Genomic DNA, 20,613 nt, shown 5'->3' with positions numbered 1-20,613 from the left:
GCCAGGAATGACTTTGATGCTGATTTGTGTAGTTTAGAGCCTTTATGGTAACTTCAATCCAAGCACACAAACTCAGCTGCAAAACATCAAGGCCAAACAGAGAGCTTTCCCTCCACTTCTGCTCCTTACCCATCCATTGCCCCCAGCACTCTCTGTACCCTAGTACTGATGCCCCCCAATAGCCCCAGGCTGCTAGAGCTCCCTCAGTGGGTGTTACAAACAGGTCTTCCTTCCCACTGAACACTTGCAGTTGTCCATCTGGCAGCCATTAGATCTGCCCCCTCACCCACTTCCATTCCCAGGGATTAAACAGCCACTAATTCCTCCACCGATTATGTTGGTAGGTGGTAGAAACTGCTGCTCTGACCTCTCAAGGACTTCATGAGTGTTACTTTTTTACTGGTTCCATTCCCTGAAACAACAACAGCTCAAGTGCATAAATTTCAGTGCTAAACACCAGGGCAAAGCTCACAACCCAGGCACTAGCTCCATCCAGCTCTCTCATCCTCATGCTCCCAACTCCCCTCACATTCCATTACTGATATCAACCAGTCCCCTCTCTTGTTGCTTCATGAGCAACAAGGAAGCAGGGAAGGAGCGACCAAAGAGGTTGTATTTGAGCTGGGCCTTGAGAGATTGGCAGGATTTCTCCAGGCAGAGATGGAGGGAAAGAACTTTCCAGAAAGAGGCAACAGTAAGAAAAATCAGGAAGAGTAGAGAGGTTGAGCATGGCCAATGATGTCCAGGGAACTACTTAAGATTTGTTTACATCAGAGGTTCTCAAACTTCAATGCCTTATTAGACTGGCCTGGCGTGTCATAATGCAGATGCCTGGGTCTCACTTCAGACTTGAAAAAGTGGATAGAGACTTTATTTTGGGGGGCTCCAAAATCACTGCAGATAGTGACTGCAGCCATGAAATTAAAAGACTCTTACTCCTTGGAAGAAAAGCTATGACAAACCTAGACAGTATATTAAAAAGCAGAGACATTACTTTGCCAACAAAGGTCTCTCTAGTCAAAGCTACGGTTTTTCCAGTAGTCATGTGTGGATGTGAGAGTTGGACTATCAAGAAAGCTGAGCACTGAAAAATTGATGCTTTTGAACTGTGGTGTTGGAGAAGACTCTTGAGAGTCCCTTGGACTGCAAGGAGAGCCAACCAGCCATCCTAAAGGAAATCAGTCCTGAATATTCATTGGAAGGACTGATGCTGAAACTGAAACTCCAATGCTTTGGTTGTCTGATGCGAAGAACTGACTCATTGGAAAAGACCCTGATGCTGGGAAAGATTGAAGGCAGGAGGAGAAGGGGACAACAGAGGATGAGATGGTTGGATGGCATCACCAACTCGATGGACATGAGTTTGGGCAAGCTCCGGGAGTTGGTGATGGACAGGGAAGCCTGGCATGCTGCAGTCCATGGGGTTGCAAAGAGTCAGACATGACTGAGTGACTGAACTGAACTGTGGGGATGGGAGGGGGGTGCTTCTAGAATCTGTATTGTTTCACAAGCTTATTTGAGTGACTTTGACACAAATGATTCTTGAACATCTTTTCAGAAACACTAATTTTGGAATTCTGCCTGCTTGTCCAGGTGTATTCAGCAGGCCAAAGCAGCAGAACAGCAGCTCTTCCGCCATCCTACATGTCCCTTACTTCCCATCCTTTTGTCCCTGTGTTGATGGGACAGTGGGTAGTAGGTATAATTTGTGCACCTCCAAAGATAATGTTATCTTGCTGCCCAACAATATGAAAAAAACTGACTTATCCAGCTACTATGGAGAGAAGACATGGGAAGGAAGGAGGGAAAAAGTCAGAATTAATAACTGATATGGGCTTCCCAGGTGGCACTAGTGGTAAAGAGCCTTCATGCCAATGGAGGAGACACAGGAGATGCATGCTCGATCCCTGGGTTGGGAATATCTCCTGGAGGAGGTCATGGCAAACCACTCCAGTATTCTTGCCTGGAGAATCCCATGAACAGAGGAGCCTGGTGGGCTACAGTCCATGGGGTAGCAAAGAGTTGGACACGACTGAAGTGACTGAGCACTCGTGCATCAGTCTCCCCAGGCTTTTTTGTTTCTGATCGGAGTATAGTTGCTTTACAATGTTGTATTAGTTTCTTCTGTACAGCAAAGTGAATCAGCTATATGTATACATATATCCCCAGGGTTTCTTAATGTGTGCATTATTCAGTCAAAGAGAGGCCCTTTCAACTAATGAATGGGTGGGGACAGGGACAGGGAGAAAATGGATATTTGGTGCTTACTCAGGCTTGGCACACTCTGGTCTTTCTTTGGCAGGGGTGTGTGTGTTGATCATGTTTATTTAACATTCTCTGCAGAATTTATTATTTTTTCCTTTCAATTTTACTGAGATGTAATTGGCATAAAGCACTGCATAAGTTTAAGGAGTACAGCATAGTGACATGACTTACATATATTGTGAAGTGGTTACCACAGTAAGTTCAGTGAACATCTATCATCTCATATAGATATAAAAAAGAAAAAAAAGGTTTTATCCTTGTGATGAGAACTTTTTAGGATCTACTCTCTTCAGTGCAGCTCAGTTGCTCAGTCTTGTCTGACTCTTTGCAACCCCATGAATCACAGCACACTAGGCCTCCCTGTCCATTACCAACTCCCTGGGTTTACCCAAACTCATGTCCATTGAGTTGGTGACTCCATCCAGCCATCTCATCCTCTGTCATCCCCTTCTCCTCCTGTCCCCAATCTTTCCCAGCATCAGGGTCTTTTCCAATGAGTCAGCTCTTCACATCAGGTGGCCAAAGTATTGGAGTTTCAGCTTCAACCTCAGTCCTTCCAATGAACACCCAGGACTGATCTCCTTTAGGATGGACTGGTTGGATCTCCTTGCAGTCCAAGGGACTCTCAAGAGTCTTCTCCAACACCACAGTTCAAAAGCATCAGTTCTTTGGTGCTCAGCTTTCTTCACAGTCCAACTCTCACATCCATACATGACTACTGGAAAAACCATAGCCTTGACTAGATGGACCTTTGTTGGGAACGTAATGTCTCTGCTTTTTAATATGCTATCTAGGTTGGTCATAACTTTCCTTACAAGGAGTAAGCATCTTTTAATTTCATGGATGCAATCACCATCTGCAGTGATTTTGGAGCCCAAAAAAATAAAGTCTGACACTGCTTCCCCATCTATTTCCCATGAAGTGATGGGACCAGATGCCATGATCTTAGTTTTCTGAATGTTGAGCTTTAAGGCAACTTTTTCACTCTCCTCTCTCACTTTCATCAAGAGGCTTTTCAGTTCCTCTTCACTTTCTGCCATAAGGGTGGTATCATCTGCATATTTGACATTATTGATATTTCTCCTGGCAATCTTGATTCCAGCTTGTGCTTCATCCAGCCCAGCGATTCTCATGATGTACTCTGCATATAAGTTAAATAAGCAGGATGCCAATATACAGCCTGGAACTACTCCTTTTCCTATTTGGAACCAGTCTGTTGTTCCATGTCCAATTCTAACTGTTGCTTCCTGACCTGCATACAGGTTTCTCAAGAGGCAGGTCAGGTGGTCTGGTATTCCCACCTCTTTCAAGATTTTCCACAGTTTATTGTGATCCACACGGTCAAAGGCTTTGGCATAGTCAATAAAGCAGAAATAGATGTTTTTCTGAAACTCTTTTGCTTTTTCGATGATCCAGCGGATGTTGGCAATTTGATCTCTGGTTCCTCTACCTTTTCTAAAACCAGCTTGAACATCTGGAATTCCATGGTTCACATATTGCTGAAGCCTGGCTTGGAGAATTTTGAGCATTACTTTGCTAGTGTGTGAGATGAGTGCAATTGTGCGGTAGTTTGAGCATTCTTTGGCATTGCCTTTCTTTGGGATTGGAATGAAAACTGACCTTTTCCAGTCCTGTGGCCACTGCTGAGTTTACCAAATTTGCTGGCATATTGAGTGCAGCACTTTCACAACATCATCTTTCAGGATTTGAAATAGTTCAACTGGAATTCCATCACCTCCACTAGCTTTGTTCATAGTGATGCTTTCTAAGGCCCACTTGACTTCACATTCCAGGATGTCTGGCTCTAGGTGAGTGATCATACCATCGTGATTATCTGGGTCATGAAGATCTTTTTGTACTGTTCTTCTGTGTATTCTTGCCACCTCTTCTTAATATCTTCTGCTTCTGCTAGGTCCATACCATTTCTGTCCTTTCTTGAGCCCATCTTTACATAAAATGTTCCCTTGGTATCTCTAATTTTCTTGAGGAGATCTCTAGTCATTCCCATTCTGTTGTTTTCCTCTATTTCTTTGCATTGATCGCTGAGGAAGGCTTTCTTATCTCTCCTTGCTATTCTTTGGAACTCTGCATTCAAGTGGGAATATCTTTCCTTTTCTCCTTTCCTTTTCATTTCTCTTCTTTTCACAGCTAGTTGTAAGGCCTCCTCAGACAGCCATTTTGTTTTTTTGCCTTTCTTTTCCATTTTCTACTCTCTTAGCAGTTGTCAAATATACCACACAGTGGTGTTAATTACAGTCGTCATGTTGTACATGACATCCCCAGGACTTGTTTATCTTATAACTGGAAGTTTGTATCTTTGGACCACCTTCATCCAATTTCCCCACCTCCACACCCCCTGCCTGTGGTAACCACAAATCTGGTCTCTTTTTCTATGAGCTTTTTTTTTTTTTTTTTAAAGATTCAACATATAATTGAGATCATACAGTATTTGTCTTTCTCTGATTTATTTCACTCAGTTTAACACACTCAAGGTCCCTGCATGTTGTCTTTCTAATAAGAAGGTAGCAGACTGTCTCATACTAAGGACAATAAAAGTGGCAGAACAAAAGACAACTGCAAATTGATCCAGTGTGGTAGGTCCCTGAGACCCAAAAAGATCTGCTTTCCATCTTCTAGAATGGTTCTGCAAGGTCCTCACAAGCAGACTGGGTTTTCTTCAGAGACCACTTAGTATATGGAACACAAGCATGCTCATAAAAACAACACAGGTCATAAACAATGGAGCTTATTTATCTTTTCCTCTCTGAGTCCAAGGGATGCTGAAGGAAAAGTGGTAAATAAAACGAGGGCACTGGATCCCCAGAATTCCCTCTTCCACACTCCACCTCTGACCTCCTCTGTTGCCTTCAAATAAATCATCTATTTTCTGAGTCAGAATGAAATTTGGGCAGTTTTTAATTCATAATTTCTCAGGAAATCAACTAGCAGGATCACACAGCTTCTTGAATCCCTCACTAACTTGTCTGTAGTCATCTGAATAGTTTCTGTTTTTCTCTTCTTCTTGTCCTCACTCTCTTACAACAAGGTGGGCTGAGGTTTGTGAGGAGAAGAAAAAATGTCTCAGGGAGATTAGATGATATATTCTGTGTGTTCTTAGTCCCTCAGTTGCTTCTGACTCTTTGCAACCCCATGGACTGTAGCCCACCAGGCTCCTCTGTCCATGGGATTCTCCAAGTAAGAATACTGGAGTGGGTTGCCATAACCTCCTCCAGGGGATCTTCCCAACCCAGGGATTGAACCCAGGTCTCCTGCATCACAGCCAGATTCTTTATTGTCAAGCCACCGGGGAAGACCAGATGATATATTGGGTTGGCTAAAAATTTCATGCAGGTGTTTCCATAAGATGTTATGGAAAACCTGTACAAACTTCTTTTTGGCCAATTCAATAAATTAAAAAATGTGATGCTCTCTCAGTAGACACCAGTACTCTCCATTGTTATATGAGGATATGAGGAAAGTAAGCCTCATTGGAGTAGAACATAGGATGGGTAAGTTTTGATTGAGGAATAGCATGAAGAACAAAGTTGGGAACAGAATGCCCTGGTCTATGCAAGGTCAGAAGGAACAGCACAACTGTATGACTGACCACACACACCACACAAAGCAGCTATAGAATCCACATCTTCTGACTCTTTGTTGTTGCTGTTGCTGTTGTTTAGTCGCTCAGTCATGTCTGACTCTTTGTGACCCATGGGGCTGCAAAGAGTTGGACAAGACTGAGCGAACAACACTTTCACTTATTCACTATGTGTCATACAGTGTATCGTGGTTAAGGATGGAGGGACTTGAGTATACAGTGTCTCTGCATTAGTATTAAAAGAAACACACTATAGCATAACTTCCTTGATGATTCATTGGGCAATGCAAACTTCTCTGTGCCTGCAAAAATCTGGAGGCCTAGGCCAATGGGAACTTTGATGAAGTCATTGAGAGTATTCTGATTCCAGCTATCCAAGCCTTCTTTAGTAATTGGTGCTGATTTTCTAATGAATGAGAAGGCCTATCATACTTTCTTTTCTTTGACTCTGGGTGATTCCTGACATACCACATTTATTAAGAGCAGCTTTGAGATAATTCTGTTTCTCATCAAGCCTTTGTGATTACCTTACAATTTTATACACACAGGTACTTCTAAAAGTTCAAACATGCAGGGAAAATTGGGAAAGGGAACAGAGGAAAAGCAAAATCCCATGACAGAAGAATGGAGAATAAGAAGGGGAGAAATAAAATTACCTCCTCCCACCACATTTTTACTCTTAGATCATTTCTATTATCCTCTTTTAAACAAAGTCAAGTATACCTTGACAGCTAAGATAATGTAATTTTGCTGTCAGATCACAAGTAAAAAGTAGAGTATTGCAGTAGGTCATAACTTCTGAGGCTCCTTCTGGGGTATTTTGGCTTCTGTGTTGTAGCTACAGTTCACCTCCTGGCCCAGGCTGTCTCCATGCTGAGCCAAGCTATATGTAGGGCTCCAGTGACCACAGCAAGGGAGAGAACTTATTAATATTAATCAGTCAGCTCTCAGAGTTAGTTTCTAAACCTCAAGTTGCTCAGAAATTAAAGAACATTTGTATCAGATAGCTTTCTAGTCAACTGATTCTTGATGCCCAGGATAAGACTAAAGGCAGAAGCCAAGTACACATTTGTCAACCATGGCCTGTTGGCCATGGGCATTTGACATTTCCACCAAAATTATTTGTAGCCTATGAAGAGCACATTCAGAGGCCAATCCATAGGAAGGCCAGGTCTTCTCAGCTCCTCTCCAGATTGTCCATCAGTAGTTGTTACTTTATGTAGAGGCTGAAGGCACCTTTGACTTGGGGACTTTTAAAAAGATCTGATCCTTTGCAAATTGTGATGACAACATTTTCCTTCAGTGCTTCTAATCTCTTTCTCTTATCGTTGTTCCCCCTTCTTCAGGTACACTTTCCTCACTTGCTTGATTCCCCATGAAAACCTGATCTTAGTAAGGGATTGAACTCACAAGGAGTCATAAGTCACCTACTAACAGCTTAGAACCTATTTGCATTATAAGTGGGGACAGGGTCCCAACGTGAAGGATTTCAGGACAATGAGAGGATGTCTCTGAATCCTCTGAGCTTTTATGCTAAACTGTATGCATGCATGGGTTTCCCAGGTGTCACTAGTGGTAAAGAACCTCCCTGCCAATGCAGGAGATGTAAGAGATACAGGTTCTATTCTTCAGTCAGGAAGATCCCGTGGAGGAGGGCATGGCAACCCACTTCAGTGTTCTTACCTGGATAATCCCATGGACAGAGGAGCCTGGCGGGCTACAGTCCATGAAGTCACAAAGAGCTGGTCATTACTGAAGTGACCCTAGCACGCACACACATGCATTTTTGTTTCGTCAGATTATCAAAACAATTCATGACTCAAAAAGAAGCAGTCTTAAGGTAAAGAAATGAAATGCAAATTGTGGAAATTCAAACTGTAGTTCTATGACTGTCAACCCCATGAGAACAGGGACCACATCTTTCTTGCTTCCGTTACCTACTGTATCCCCAGCATACAGTATATAGTAGTCTCTCAATAAGCATTTGTTAAATTCATTCATTTATCCATTCAGGAGATATTTATTGTTAAGTTAATGGATGAAAGAGTAAAAGGTATCAGCTGGCAGAAGGGAAGAGATATTTTGGGGGCATCAGGCCTCTCCCATCATTCACATAGTTGATCATGTTTCTGTTTGAGTTACCCAAGATGTTTGAGTTACTCCATGGTACCTACTGATGTTCCTGATGAACATCCAGTACAAGTAAGTCTGGGATGAAGATAAGGAGCTCAGGCATCTGCCCTGTTGGGTTGACCTTTAGCACAGGGTAAGGAAACCCACTTCCCTCATTTGTCCACTTCCCATTCCCACTTGAATCTTTGTCAGTCACCAAAATCATTACCAGGCAGCAGGAGGCATTGAAGGCTCAGTGTTATGAAGCAAAGCACTCTCATCCCCAGCAGATATAGGCTTTCAGACAAAACCATGCATGGGCATGGATGCAGAATGACAGAGGAATCTATTTCTGTGTTAGACTACCAGAAGGAGGGCTGGGCCCGGGTAGGGCTAGCAGTCAGAAAACTCAGCCTTTGGTGCCCCCTGCAGCATATGCCGAGAGAATGATCCTCTCTCCCCAACTGCAGCTGGAGGGTGGATAGTCAGTCCATTTTCTGTTGTGGATATAGTTTCAAGAGAATTTAAAGTATCCAAGAACTGTTTGAGAAGGAAAAGGGCTGACAGGTCCCAAGGCAGCATGTGTAAGTTGAATGAGGAGTTCTTGTCATGCAAATAAGCTTAGTAGCTCTGAACTTTTTACCCTCTGTGGGTGTGATGATTTCAGGTGGGTTGTGTGATTGTTTGGGGAGGCTAGGGATATTAGGGCAGAACTAACAAGAAACCAAAAGTTTGAAGTCTGGTGGGGAAAAAAAAAAGGAAAAAGAGAGTTTGTGTGTGTGTGTGTGTGTGTGTGTGTGTGTGTGTGTGTGTGTGTGTGTGTGTGTGTGTGTGTGTGTGTGTGTTGGGGAGTTGGTGGTCAGGGAATCTGACTTCAGGAAAACAGAATAAGTCACTTAGTCTCTGGAACCAAAGAAGACTCCTTAGAAGATCCCTCTGGTTAGAACCCAAGGGTGAGTCAGTGAGTCAGTGAACCAAGTGGAGAGGCAAAGCTGGGGGTAGTCTGACATTGGGTGGGGTGGAGTGAAGGGTGTGCACCAGGGCCTGGGGGCTTGGGTTCATGTAGGAAAGGAGGTGTGGTGTCATTATCACTTTGCATCAGACAGACCTGCTGGTGCCCTTATGAAGGATGTACCCTTGGGTCAGTCACTTTAGCTCTGTACTTCAGTTTCCTCACCTATAAAATTGAATTGATAATAGTACCTACCTCAGGTAGTTGTAAGGATTTAATGAGAAAATATACATGAAAAGTGCATTGTATAGTGTCTGGCATATTTATTTGTGCTCAATAAGTGGTAGTTTTATTATTTATTTATTTTTTAAAATATTTATTTATTTGGCTTCCTGGAGTCTTAGTTGCAGCACACTTCTCTCTAGTTGTGGTGTGTGGGCCTAGTTGCCCCATGGCAGGTGTGATCTTAGTTTCCCAACGGGGATCAAACCTGCATCCCCTGCATTGCAAGGCAGATTCTCAACCATTGAACCACCAGGCAAGTCCCCAGTAGTTTTGCTGATAATAGTTATAATGATTGTTGTTGTTGTTTAGTTGCTAAAGTCTTTACTTGCCACCCCATGGACTATAGTCTCCCAAGCTCCTCTGTCCATGGGATTTCCCAGGCAAGAATACTGGAGTGGGTTGCCATTTCCTTCTCCATGGGACCTTCCCGATCCAGGGATTGAACCTGCATCTCCTGCATTGGCAGGCGGGTTCTTTACCACTGAACCACCAGGGAAGTGCTGTATGATACTAGATAGAAAGTGCCTGGGATTTAATAAAGGCTTGTGTCTATGCCAGATATTCACTGTATTCTTATTGCTGATTTCTCTAAGCCTTAGGAAAATGAGAAAGACTTCAGCTTGAGACTAGAGGTGGAGGCCAGGCCACGAGCTTGTCCAGGTAAGGTTCAGGTAAGGTAAGGCAGTTAACCCCAGGTGCTGTGCTGAGCCAAGTAGACAGCAACATGAGGACTCAGCATGGGGATGTGGGAAGCCACAAAAGCAGACCTCATCCTTAAAAACTATTTTTCTAAAGGCAGGCTCTAAACTTTGTCATCCAGCTTCTAGAGATGTGACTTGTCGACATGCTTCCCCTTCTTGTGGGAACACAGTCCCTGTTGGCACAGGGAGGACTTCCTTCCCATTTGAAGATATTTTCATGGGGAATAAGGATGAGAGGTAGAAACAAGTGAGGCAAGCTTCTACACTCTTACAGCACTGCTCCCACCCCCCAGTCAACACCCAGCCAATCCTTGCTGGTATGCCTGCTATTGGGCTTCCCAGGTTGCTGCTGCTGCTGCTGCTGCTGCTAAGTCGCGTCAGTCGTGTCAGACTCTGTGTGACCCCATAGACAGCAGCCCACCAGGCTCCTCCGTCCCTGGGATTCTCCAGGCAAGAATACTGGAGTGGGTTGCCATTTCCTCCTCTAGTGCATGAAAGTGAAAAGTGAAAGTGAAGTTGCTCAGCAGTATCCGACTCTTCGCGACCCCATGGGCTGCAGCCTACCAGGCTCCTCCGTCCATGGGGTTTCCCAGGCAAAAGTACTGGAGTGGGGTGCCATTGCCTTCTCCTCCCAGGTTGCGCTAGTGGTAAAGAATCTGCCTGCCAAAGCAGGGGATGTAAGAGATGCAGGTTCGATCCCTGGGTCAGGAAGATCCCCTGGAGGAGGACATGGCAACCTGCTCCAGTGCTCTTGCGTGGAGAACCTCATGGACAGAGGAGCCTGGCAGGCTACGGTCCATGGGGTCGCAAAGGGTCAGACACGACTGAAGCGACTTGGCACACACAGCACATGCCAGCTATTTCTCTGCCAGTGTGAAGTGAAAGTCACTCAGTTGTGTCCGACTCTTTGCAACCCCATGAACTATAGAGTCTATGGAATTCTCCAGGCCAGAATACTGAAGTGGGTAGCCTTTCCCTTCTCCAGGGGACCTTCCCAACCCAGGGATTGAACCCAGGTCTCCCGCATTGCAAGCGGATTCTTTACCAGCTGAACCACAAGGGAAGCCCCCAGGGATTGAGATCTAAAAGCTGCCCCCACTATTCTGTCTTTGCAGATTTGACCTCCAATCCTCAACTCAATGGGTACTTCCTAAATCAGCTTCACAACAACCTAATCAAATAGGTACTGGTTGGGAGGTAGCCAGAAAAACAGAAATCACTTTAAGCCTTTCAAACATAGGAGATTTAATACAGATTAGTCACAGGGGATGGAAGAGTCGAGAACCAAACAGGAGGCACTGAGGCAACTCAGAAATTAGCAACAACAGGAAGCCCCTCTTATCCCTGGAGTTAGAGGGACAGCATGAAGACGTGGTGAGTGGTGTTGCCAGAGCTCGGAGACTGGGGCTATCTGGTGGGAACTAGAGCCAAGATGGGGCTGCCTTGCAGAAGCTGGTACCAAGGAGAGGGGGATGCCTGGTGGTAGCTAGAGCTACCAGAGGTGAGCCCTGTAGGAAACACAGCTGCTGCTGGAAGTGCCACAAAAAGTAAGGTTGGACATGGGGAAGAAATATTCTAGCTTCTCCCTTCTTCCTACCTTCCGGTTGGTCAAACCCACACAGGAGCAAATGGCAAAGGACTATGAGAAATGTAGTTCCCTGATACAGACTAACACAGGAAATGAACAGGGAGTGGATATGAAGGTAAGCAGCATATGAAAAGCCTAATTATCCACCCCCATTTTACAGAGGAGTCAAATGAGGCAGAAAGAGATTAAGTTACCCCAACTACACTAAGTGGCAGAGTCCAGGTTTCAAATCCAGGCAGGCTGACTACTCCTGAGCCCATGCTGTCTGTAATCACTACTACAATATGCTCAGGGTAATAGCGCTATTGTTATTTAACTTGTCAGACTTTTCCCTCTGGATTTAAAGCTCCCCAAAGGCATCTACTGTGTCTTTATATTTATATCATTTTTAGCACGTAGCCTTTGTGGATTTTTCAGAACCTGCCAGCAGATGTAGATTGTTGACTGAAATGTGATGATCAGCAGGTTTTCATAGGTTTGGGTGGGGCGATACTGTGAAAATGTCCTCTGCCATTCTGAATGTTTTCTTGTTAATTAAATGTAGCAATTTCTGATCAGATTCCAGACAATGGTTTAGCAATAGGGAAAAGTCTAAGCAGCAAGGATAAAAATTGGTATCTAGATTGCTTGAGGGCATCCCAAAGGGAACAGACAGTTATAAAAATTTGACTCCAATGTTATAAAATTTCTACAACTTGAATTGAACAGCTTCTTCACCTGGGAGGAGGATATACCATCCCTTAGGTGACTTGGCTGGCAGTGTTGCTGTTTTATTCGGTTTTCTTAACAGTTCTTGGGTACTAAGAGTACACAGTTATGTTGATGAAGTGTCACTTCTCATTGTGTCCATCATGACCACCCTTGTCTAAGCCACCAACAGCTCTTATGTGGTCAATGCAATGGTCTCATAATTTGTCTCTGTCCCTGTACCATTCCATCTCTTCTCAATTAGCCACAGCAATCTTATTAAAATGCCAGTTAGATCACATTGTTGTTGTTCAGTCACTAAGTTGTGTCTGACTCTTTGTGACCCCATAAACTGCAGGATGCCAGGTTTCCTTGTCCTTCACTATCTCTCAGAGCTTGCTCAAATTCATGTTCACTGAGTTGGTGATGCCATCCAACCATCTCGTCCTCTGTTGCCCACTTCTTCTGCCCTCAATCTTCCCCGGCATCAGGGTCTTTTCCAAGGAGTCAGCTCTTCACGTCAGGTGGCCAAAGTACTGGAGCCTCAGCATCAGTCCTTCCAATGAATATTCAGGACTGATTTCCTTTAGGATTGATTGGTTTGATCTCCTTGCAGTCCAAGGGAGTCTCAAGCATCTTCTCCAGCACCACAATTCAAAAGCATCAGTTCTTTGGTGCTCAGCCTTCTTTATGGTCCAACTCCCATCATGTACCTCCTCCTCTGTTTAAAACCCTCCCACAGCTCCCCATTTCACTCAGAGAAGAAACCAAAGTCTTCACAAAGGTCGATCAGGCCCTACCTGACCTGTCCTTCACCTCCATGACCTCATCTCCAACTTGTCTCCCCTTTGTGTACTCCACTCCCGTCACATTGGCCTTCCCAAGGCTGAAATCAAGGTGTTAGCATAACTCAGCTGTTATCTGGAGACTCTGGAGACGAATCTGTCTCAAGTTCATTTATGTTGTTGGCAGAATTTATTTCCTTGTGGTATGACGACTGTGGTCCCCATTTGTACGCAGGCTGTCAAGTGGGGGCCATACTCATCTCCTAAACACCACTCATATTTTTTACTACATGGTTCCCTCCATCTTCAAGCCAGCAATGACACACCAAATCCTCCATGTGCTTCAAACCTCTGACATTCTCTTCTGCTTTTAAAAGACTAATTAGATGAGATTAGGCCCACCTGGATACTCTTCCTATGTGGTAACCTTAATTATATCTGCAAAACCCCTTTTGCCATGTAATGCAATGTAATCAGAGGTGTGCTATCTCATCATAGTCATGGTCCTAATGATTAGGGTGGGAAATCTTGAGGCAGCATTTTAGCCTTGTGCCCCCCACAATAATCAGCTGTTTGAAAAACTAACCTATCAGAATGTATGTCAACAATAGCCCTGGAGTAGGGGCGTGGAGAATACCTGCTTCTCCAGGTGTTACCCTTTACTTGCAGGATTGTGGAGTGGCCTGGAGGCATCCCAGAGGCAATAGCCAGAGCTGTAGCTATTTACCAACTGGTATGAAAATTCTTTAATATTTTAATAATTGGGGATAGCATATCCATGCCTAGCAGTTGTTTATCTGCTCCATAGTGTGTGAAGTGCTGCCTTCTTTTCTGAGTTCAGAGAGTCTGAGGTTGGTCTTGGATGATCAGGGGAAGGTGGGGACACCGCCTGCCTTCCTGCATCCTTCCATGGTGTGCAGTGGCCCCTTCCAGCCTTGCGTGCTGTTTCTGTGCCACCACATTTGTTTTTCTGTTTGTTTGTTTTTTTTTCTGATGAATGTCTCTATTTGCATGGCTGTCTTATGCAGTGGGAGAGTTCATCCATCATCTGAGCCTCCAAACGCTGCCACTCCAAGGCAGATAACCAATCCCATGTGTATGGCCTCTCCCCAGCAGGTGTGGCTCAGTGAGGCAAGTGCTGTGGACTTGCTCTCACCATTAGCTTGCACACTTCACAGCAGTCAAAGAAACCCAGGCTTCTTATTAACTTGCCAAGCGAAGCTTGATCATAGCTCACCATGAGCCTCATATTTTGTGAGGACCCATCTCAGGCAACAGACATGACTCCTGTGGGTGAGTTGGGGTAGGAAGAGGGCCTAAGTTAAATGACTTTGGTGGGACTGGTCTGTTTCTCCCACCTAATATTTTTACATGGGTGAATTTGATGAAAAAGGTATCAAGGACAGTTTCACTTGATGGAACCGTCCGTGAGCGTACACATCAGGCACAGCAGTGACAAGGTGGGTGTGTTGAAGGAAGTGTCACAGAGGAAAATGAGTGGCTCGAGGAGAGATAATAAAGGGAGGAAAGTAAATCACGGCTGACTGAAAACAACACTAATAATAATAATAATATACAACATGGCCAGCTTCACTTGCTGATGTTGGCTGAGACCACAGAGCACAGCTGTGGTGTGCTGTGGTGCTCATACATCACAGATTCACAGTGAAGTATGTCAACAACTGAGTGTCTACTTAGACTGAGTCAGTCTGTGCTTCCTTGTTTTTTTTTTTTTTTTGGCTGTGCTGAGTCTTCATTGCTGCAGGCAGGCTTCTTTCTCTAGTTGTGGCAAGCAGGGGGCTACTCTTTGTTGCAGTGTATGGACTTCTCATTGTGATGGCTTCTCTTTTGGAACATGGGCTCTAGAGTGCATGGTCTTCAGTAGTTGTGACTCACCGGCTCTAGGGCATAAGCTCAGTAGTTGTGGTGCATGGGCTTAGTTGCCTCGCGGCGTGTGGGATCTTCCAGAACCAAGGATTGAACCCATGTCCCCTGTATTGGTAGTTGGATTCTTAACCACCGGACAACCAGGAAAGCCCTGTGTCACCTTTTGAAGTAGGAGAGATTTGTCTTCAGTGGCTTCCTTTCTTGTAACCTTTCCCCCATGTCTAGGCCTTTCTAAAGACTGCGTTCCCTGCTGAAGTGGAGATGTGGCAAGTGAAATCAAATCTACTTGCTGGTCTTTACCATGTAAACAGAACCAGATATTTTTGGAATCAGGATCCCATTGGAGCCAGTTCCAAATGGTAAAGACACATTTACAGAGGATCTCAAAGCAGCAGGTAGTATTCAGGATCGTTGACTATGACTTTAAATGGTATAAACCCTATTAAGGACATCTCCCTGCAAGCCCCACCTGCAGCTCTCTCTCAAGCTGAGTTGTTTTCTTCAGGTGCAGCAGTAGGCGGCATTGAAACACAACTTAACTACCAGCAGGTGCTGACAAGAGAGCTGAAGTTGAAGATTTCTACCCGCCCTAGCAAAATGTCACCAAACTCAGTGAAAAACATCACAGCCCTGCATTAGGTGACAAGAAAATATCTCCCTTTTTCTCTGCCATTAGGAGCAATCAGCTGCAAGACGCCCAGGGAGAAAATGACAAATGCCTCAGCACAAATATGGCCATCTTTGGTAGGGGTAGGGGGTTTGGGTAATAGGCACAGTGGTGGAAAAATAAACCCTTGATATTCTATATGCCTTTCTCCCTTATAGAGACAGGTTAGGAGTGAGCATAGACTGTTTCAGAGTTGTTGGTTTAGTTGGGTTTGGAGGGGAGAGAGAGAGAGAAAACAAACTATATTTCATTTCAAAAGCAACAGATGGAGAGAATTTCAAGCTAGAAAGGACCTTGAGAGCTGTTCATCTATAGACACTCAGACTGATAGAATCAGAGCTGGCAGGGATATTAAAGACCATTGAGTCAGACATGCAAATGGCCAACAGGTACATAAAAAGTTGCTCAACATCATTCTTCATCAGGGAAATATAAATCAAGACCAACAGTGAGATATCACCTCATACCAATTAGGATGGCTATTATAAAAATAAAAATAACAAGTAGTGGTGAGGGAATGGAGAAAAGGGAACCATGGTGTTCAGTTAATGGGAATGTAAATTGTTATAGCCACTATGGAAAACAGCATGGAGTTTCCTCAAAAAATTAGAAGTAGAACTACCATATGATCTGGAAATAGTACTTCTGTGTATTTATCTGAAGGAAATGAAATCACTATCTTGAAGGGGGGGATATCTGCACCTCCATGTTCATTGCAACATTATTCACTATAGCCAAGATATGGAAACAACCTAAGTGTCCATTGATGTTGTCGTTGTTTAGTTGCTAAGTCATATCTGACTCTTTTGGGACCCCATGGACTGTAGCCCACCAAGCTCCTCTGTCCATGGGCTTTCCCAGGCAAGAATACTGGAGTGGGTTGCCGTTTCCTGTTCCAGGGGGTCTTCCTGACCGTGGGGATCAAACCCACATCTCCTGTATTGGCAGATATATTCTTTATCACTGAGCCATCCATTGATATGTGGATGAATAAAGAAAATGTGGTATTTATGTTTACAACTAAACATCCAAATTCACTGATATCTAATTAAACAGGACCTCAAGTAGCCAGAATTTCTTTGCTAACACTTGCATTTTTAGAAATCATAAGAAAATAAGCTAAGGTTAGATATTTATTTTGACATCAAAAATCAAGGCAGGGCTTGCACTGATCCCATATCCTATACCTTCACCATTTTTAGTTTAGAGTAATAAACACTACTGATCCAAATGATAATATGATGGTCAAAAAAAAAGATTCAGCCATAGAACTCTACTTCAGAGTATCTCACAGTGGACTGTAGTCACTCATATATTTTTGATAAAAAAAAAAAATTACCACTCTCTGAGAAAGTTGTCCTTGGCAATAAATAGACTGCTCAGTTTTGGGAGCAAGATATCTACAGTGAAGATGGAGATAAAGCCCTCCCTCCTGCCTGAGAAATGGATCAGCTCAATCAACCCTAGGGATTAGTAAGGGGACATGTTGTAGCCAAACTGCTCATACCTCCTGAGCTCTTCTTACCAAGGCAAGAAAATGGATTCAGAGATTTAAACATAATTTTAACAGGTAACCAGAAACTCTTATTCACTAGAACATCTTCTAGATTACTAAGATTCAGAGGACTAACAGTCCAAACTGAGTTGCCATAGAAAGAAATAATTCAATCTAATAACTAGAAAAGCTAGTGTAAAATAACTAAGGCAGATGTACTGTTTCCTTGAGTTTTCAATGGGCTCCAGGCCACTGTGACCACTCCTGAAACCAAGGTACCCACCCCCCCTACCCGCTGCCTTGTAGAACAAAGTGACTTACAGCAATAAGCTGGTAGGAGTTGTTCATCATGGCAATCAGCATGTTCAGCAGCACTACCAGGGAGATGACATTGTATGTCCCAAACATGGTTGCTCCCACAAACTCTGTGAACTCATGTCTGGCTTTCACATTGGTGACATAGAGATTTAAAAGGCCAAACACAGACCAGAAGAGGGACTGAAGGGTTTCAAAGAGCCTAAAAGAGATCAAAGAGAAGGTTAGTTCTCGAGGAGGAGCAAGAAAAAAGCAAAAAAGTGCTTCATTAATTAATAAAGAAGTTGCATCCCAGCAGGTAGACTGATGATCTCACGTATTTTGGTCTCTTCTCCAGCACAATCCACCCAAGTCTGTTTGTTCCCACTTCTATGTCTTATGCCTTGCCCTTCCACCTGGAATATCATCTCCTTCTCAATCTACACAGAACCTTTAATTTTCCAAGACTTATTTCAAGCACTACTTCCTCCACCAAACTTTCTTCTTTATCTTCAGACCATGTGACTTACCACCTTTCTAATTACATAGAGGCAGGAGTGCAATGGCTAAGAATACGTACGGTACTTGGTTAGACTGCCCTGGGTTAAAAACAGCTCTGATATTTGCCAGCTAAGTGAACATGAGCAACTTAAACCATTTCTGATACTTCTTTTGTGGTTCCCACAGGGCCCAGAATGGTGCTAAGCTCAGTAGAGTAGCTTGAGGATTCTTGAAAGAAAGTTTATATGAATTGTTTTTAATGATATATTAGCTAACAATGGCACCCCACTCCAGTACTCTTGCCTGGAAAATCCCATGGACGGAGGAGCCTGGTAGGCTGCAGTCCATGGGGTCGCTAAGAGTCGGACACGACTGAGCGACTTCACTTTCACTTTTCCCTTTAATGCACTGGAGAAGGAAATGGCAACCCACTCCATTATTCTTGCCTGGAGAATCCTAGGGACGGCGGAGCCTGGTGAGCTGCCGTCTATGGGGTTGCACAGAATCGGAGACGACTGAAGCAACTTAGCAGCAGCTAACAATTACTGAGAATTTACTATAAAAGCATTTGTGTTGTGTTAGTCGCTCAGTTGTGTCTGACTCTTTGCAACCCCATGGACTGTAGCCCGCCAGGTTCCTCTGTCCATGGAATTCTTCAGGCAAGAATACTGGAGTGTGTAGCCATTCTGTTCTCCAGGGGATCTTCCTGACCCAGAGATCAAACCAGGGTCTCCTGCATTGCAGGCGGATTCTTTACCATCTGATCCACCAGGGAAGAACCATAAAAGCATACTAGACATTTTACATATACTAACATTATGATTCCTATAAGATTGTTATTGTTACTGCTGAGGAAAAATGTTCAGAGATTGAATAATTTGACCAAGCTATAAGTGCTGAGCCAGAATTCAAATCCAGATACTTCTGACCTCCACAAACCACTGCATTATTCTATATTGGATAGCTTCATAAATTACTGTTTCTTCTCATAGTCTCCACATCCAAATATTAATATGTAACTTTTGCAAGGATATGTTTTGGGCGTCCAGGTTTTCTTTTGCATCAAGTTCAGAAATTTGTGCATATATCAATACAAAGCAGCCAGCTCCTGTGCGGGCACTAACCAATCATTTCTCCAGCACACGAAAGAGGCAGAGAAGTCAAGAAATATGACTTTGAGAATGAATGTAACTTTTCAATTCTTGAAAGGCTAAAAATGTGTTGTTTTTATAGCCCAGTGTATTTTGAGCAGCTTACAGACAGGTTCTTGGGTTCATTTGGGGGTTATACATGGGCAGTGTCTTCAGGATTTCCTCTGGGAGTGCTCTTCCCCTCATCTCTGCATGGCTGTCTCCTTGTCATCACTGAGGTCTCAGCTCAATCGTCACTTAGTTAGACAGACTCCCCAGTGTCACTCCACCTAAAGTAGGCCCACCAGTTACTCTCTATCCTGTTTTCTTGTTTCAGAGTTTTGGTAGCATTTAAAACTCTCTAAAATTATGTTATTAAGTAAATTTTGTTTCTATGTTGATTTTCTATCATCTCCACCAGAAAGTAAGCTCTGTGAGAAAAGAGACAGGCATACAGCTACTATGTAGCTGGCATATAATAGGCTTCCCATGTGGCACTATTGGTAAGGAACCCGCCTGCCAATGCAGGGGATGTAAGAGATGTGGGTTCAATCCCTGGGTCGAGAAGATCCCCTGGAGTAGGGCATGGCAACCCACTCCAGTATTCTTGCTTAGAAAACCCATGGACAGAGGAGCCTGGCAAGCTACAGTCCATGGGATTGCAAAGAGTCAAACATGACTCAAGCTACTGAGCAGCACTATATTTGTTGAATACATGATTGAAGACATATTATTAATACATACTACTGTTATAACTAGATTAAGGTTTAGAAGACTCCCAACCTGTTGACAATTGCATGTTCAGTAGGCGAGGGTTTCACAGCGAGGGTTAGTTCATTTTGATGAAGCTTGTGCTCTGCACTGGCCTGATTCTCAGGTGACCTCCTTTGGGACATTCATGTGGCCCTTTTTTCATCTGTTAAATGGCTCTTTTCTAATCATAGTGGATAGCTCCCACTATCCTTTCAGTATCATATTACTTGAGAGCTAGCCAAGAAGGAAGAAATCTTTTTTTGTTTGATGAAAGTAAGTGCCAGATGGTGAAACATTTGAAAGTCAACAGTAAGATGAGAGTCTGGACTTCAGGGGCCAGAGAACAAGAACTAGAATATGGCAAGTCAGACCTATTATAGGATATGAATTTCCAGGAGACTCTACAAGTCAGGGCCAAGCAATACAATATGTCACATAGCCAGACAGAGTGTCAGAAATGGAAAAGATGCAGGATGCAGGAATCTGATTCTCCTATGAAGCCCTATCTAGGACCTAGCAGTGTCCATTAGAAGTCAGGGCAGGCAGGAGGCCAGCAATGGCATAAGAAGCTAGCCCAGCAGCTGGATAACAAAAGCCAGAGAATATAGGGCTTAGAAAAATAGGAACAGCTGCAGCAAATAGGAATGACATTGAAGGACAAGAATCTCTGGAAGTTGAGTGTCTTTGACTATAGAAAACATTCACAAAGTGTTTGTTGATTACATGACTGACAACAAGCCAGGGAAAATATGTCATCAATGTGCTGGCAAAGTCTCACTTCATTGGTTGCTTCTCCAGAATGGATGATGTTACTCTCCTCCACCCCCTGCTGCTGCTAAGTCACTTCAGTCATGTCCAACTCTGTGTGACCCCATAGACGGCAGCCCACCCGGCTCCACCGTCCATGGGATTC

The 20,613-nt window shown here is 43.8% G+C and overlaps 1 protein-coding gene across 1 annotated transcript in view; it reads right to left on the bottom strand.

The window, feature by feature from the left end:
• Positions 1 to 20,613, bottom strand: part of TRPC5 (transient receptor potential cation channel subfamily C member 5) — a 291,668-nt gene that overhangs the window by 22,020 nt on the left and 249,035 nt on the right. Inside the window, exon 7 of the mRNA XM_081566414.1 lies at positions 17,344 to 17,539. Within this exon, the coding sequence (XP_081422540.1) occupies positions 17,344 to 17,539 (196 nt within the window). The remainder of the gene's footprint in view (positions 1 to 17,343; positions 17,540 to 20,613) is intronic.

The sequence above is a fragment of the Giraffa tippelskirchi genome, chromosome X (genome assembly GCF_054371585.1).
Source record: "Giraffa tippelskirchi isolate mGirTip1 chromosome X, T2T-mGirTip1v1.2.pri, whole genome shotgun sequence".
Lineage (NCBI taxonomy): Eukaryota > Metazoa > Chordata > Mammalia > Artiodactyla > Giraffidae > Giraffa > Giraffa tippelskirchi.
This window is presented reverse-complemented; position numbering and strand designations above follow the sequence as displayed.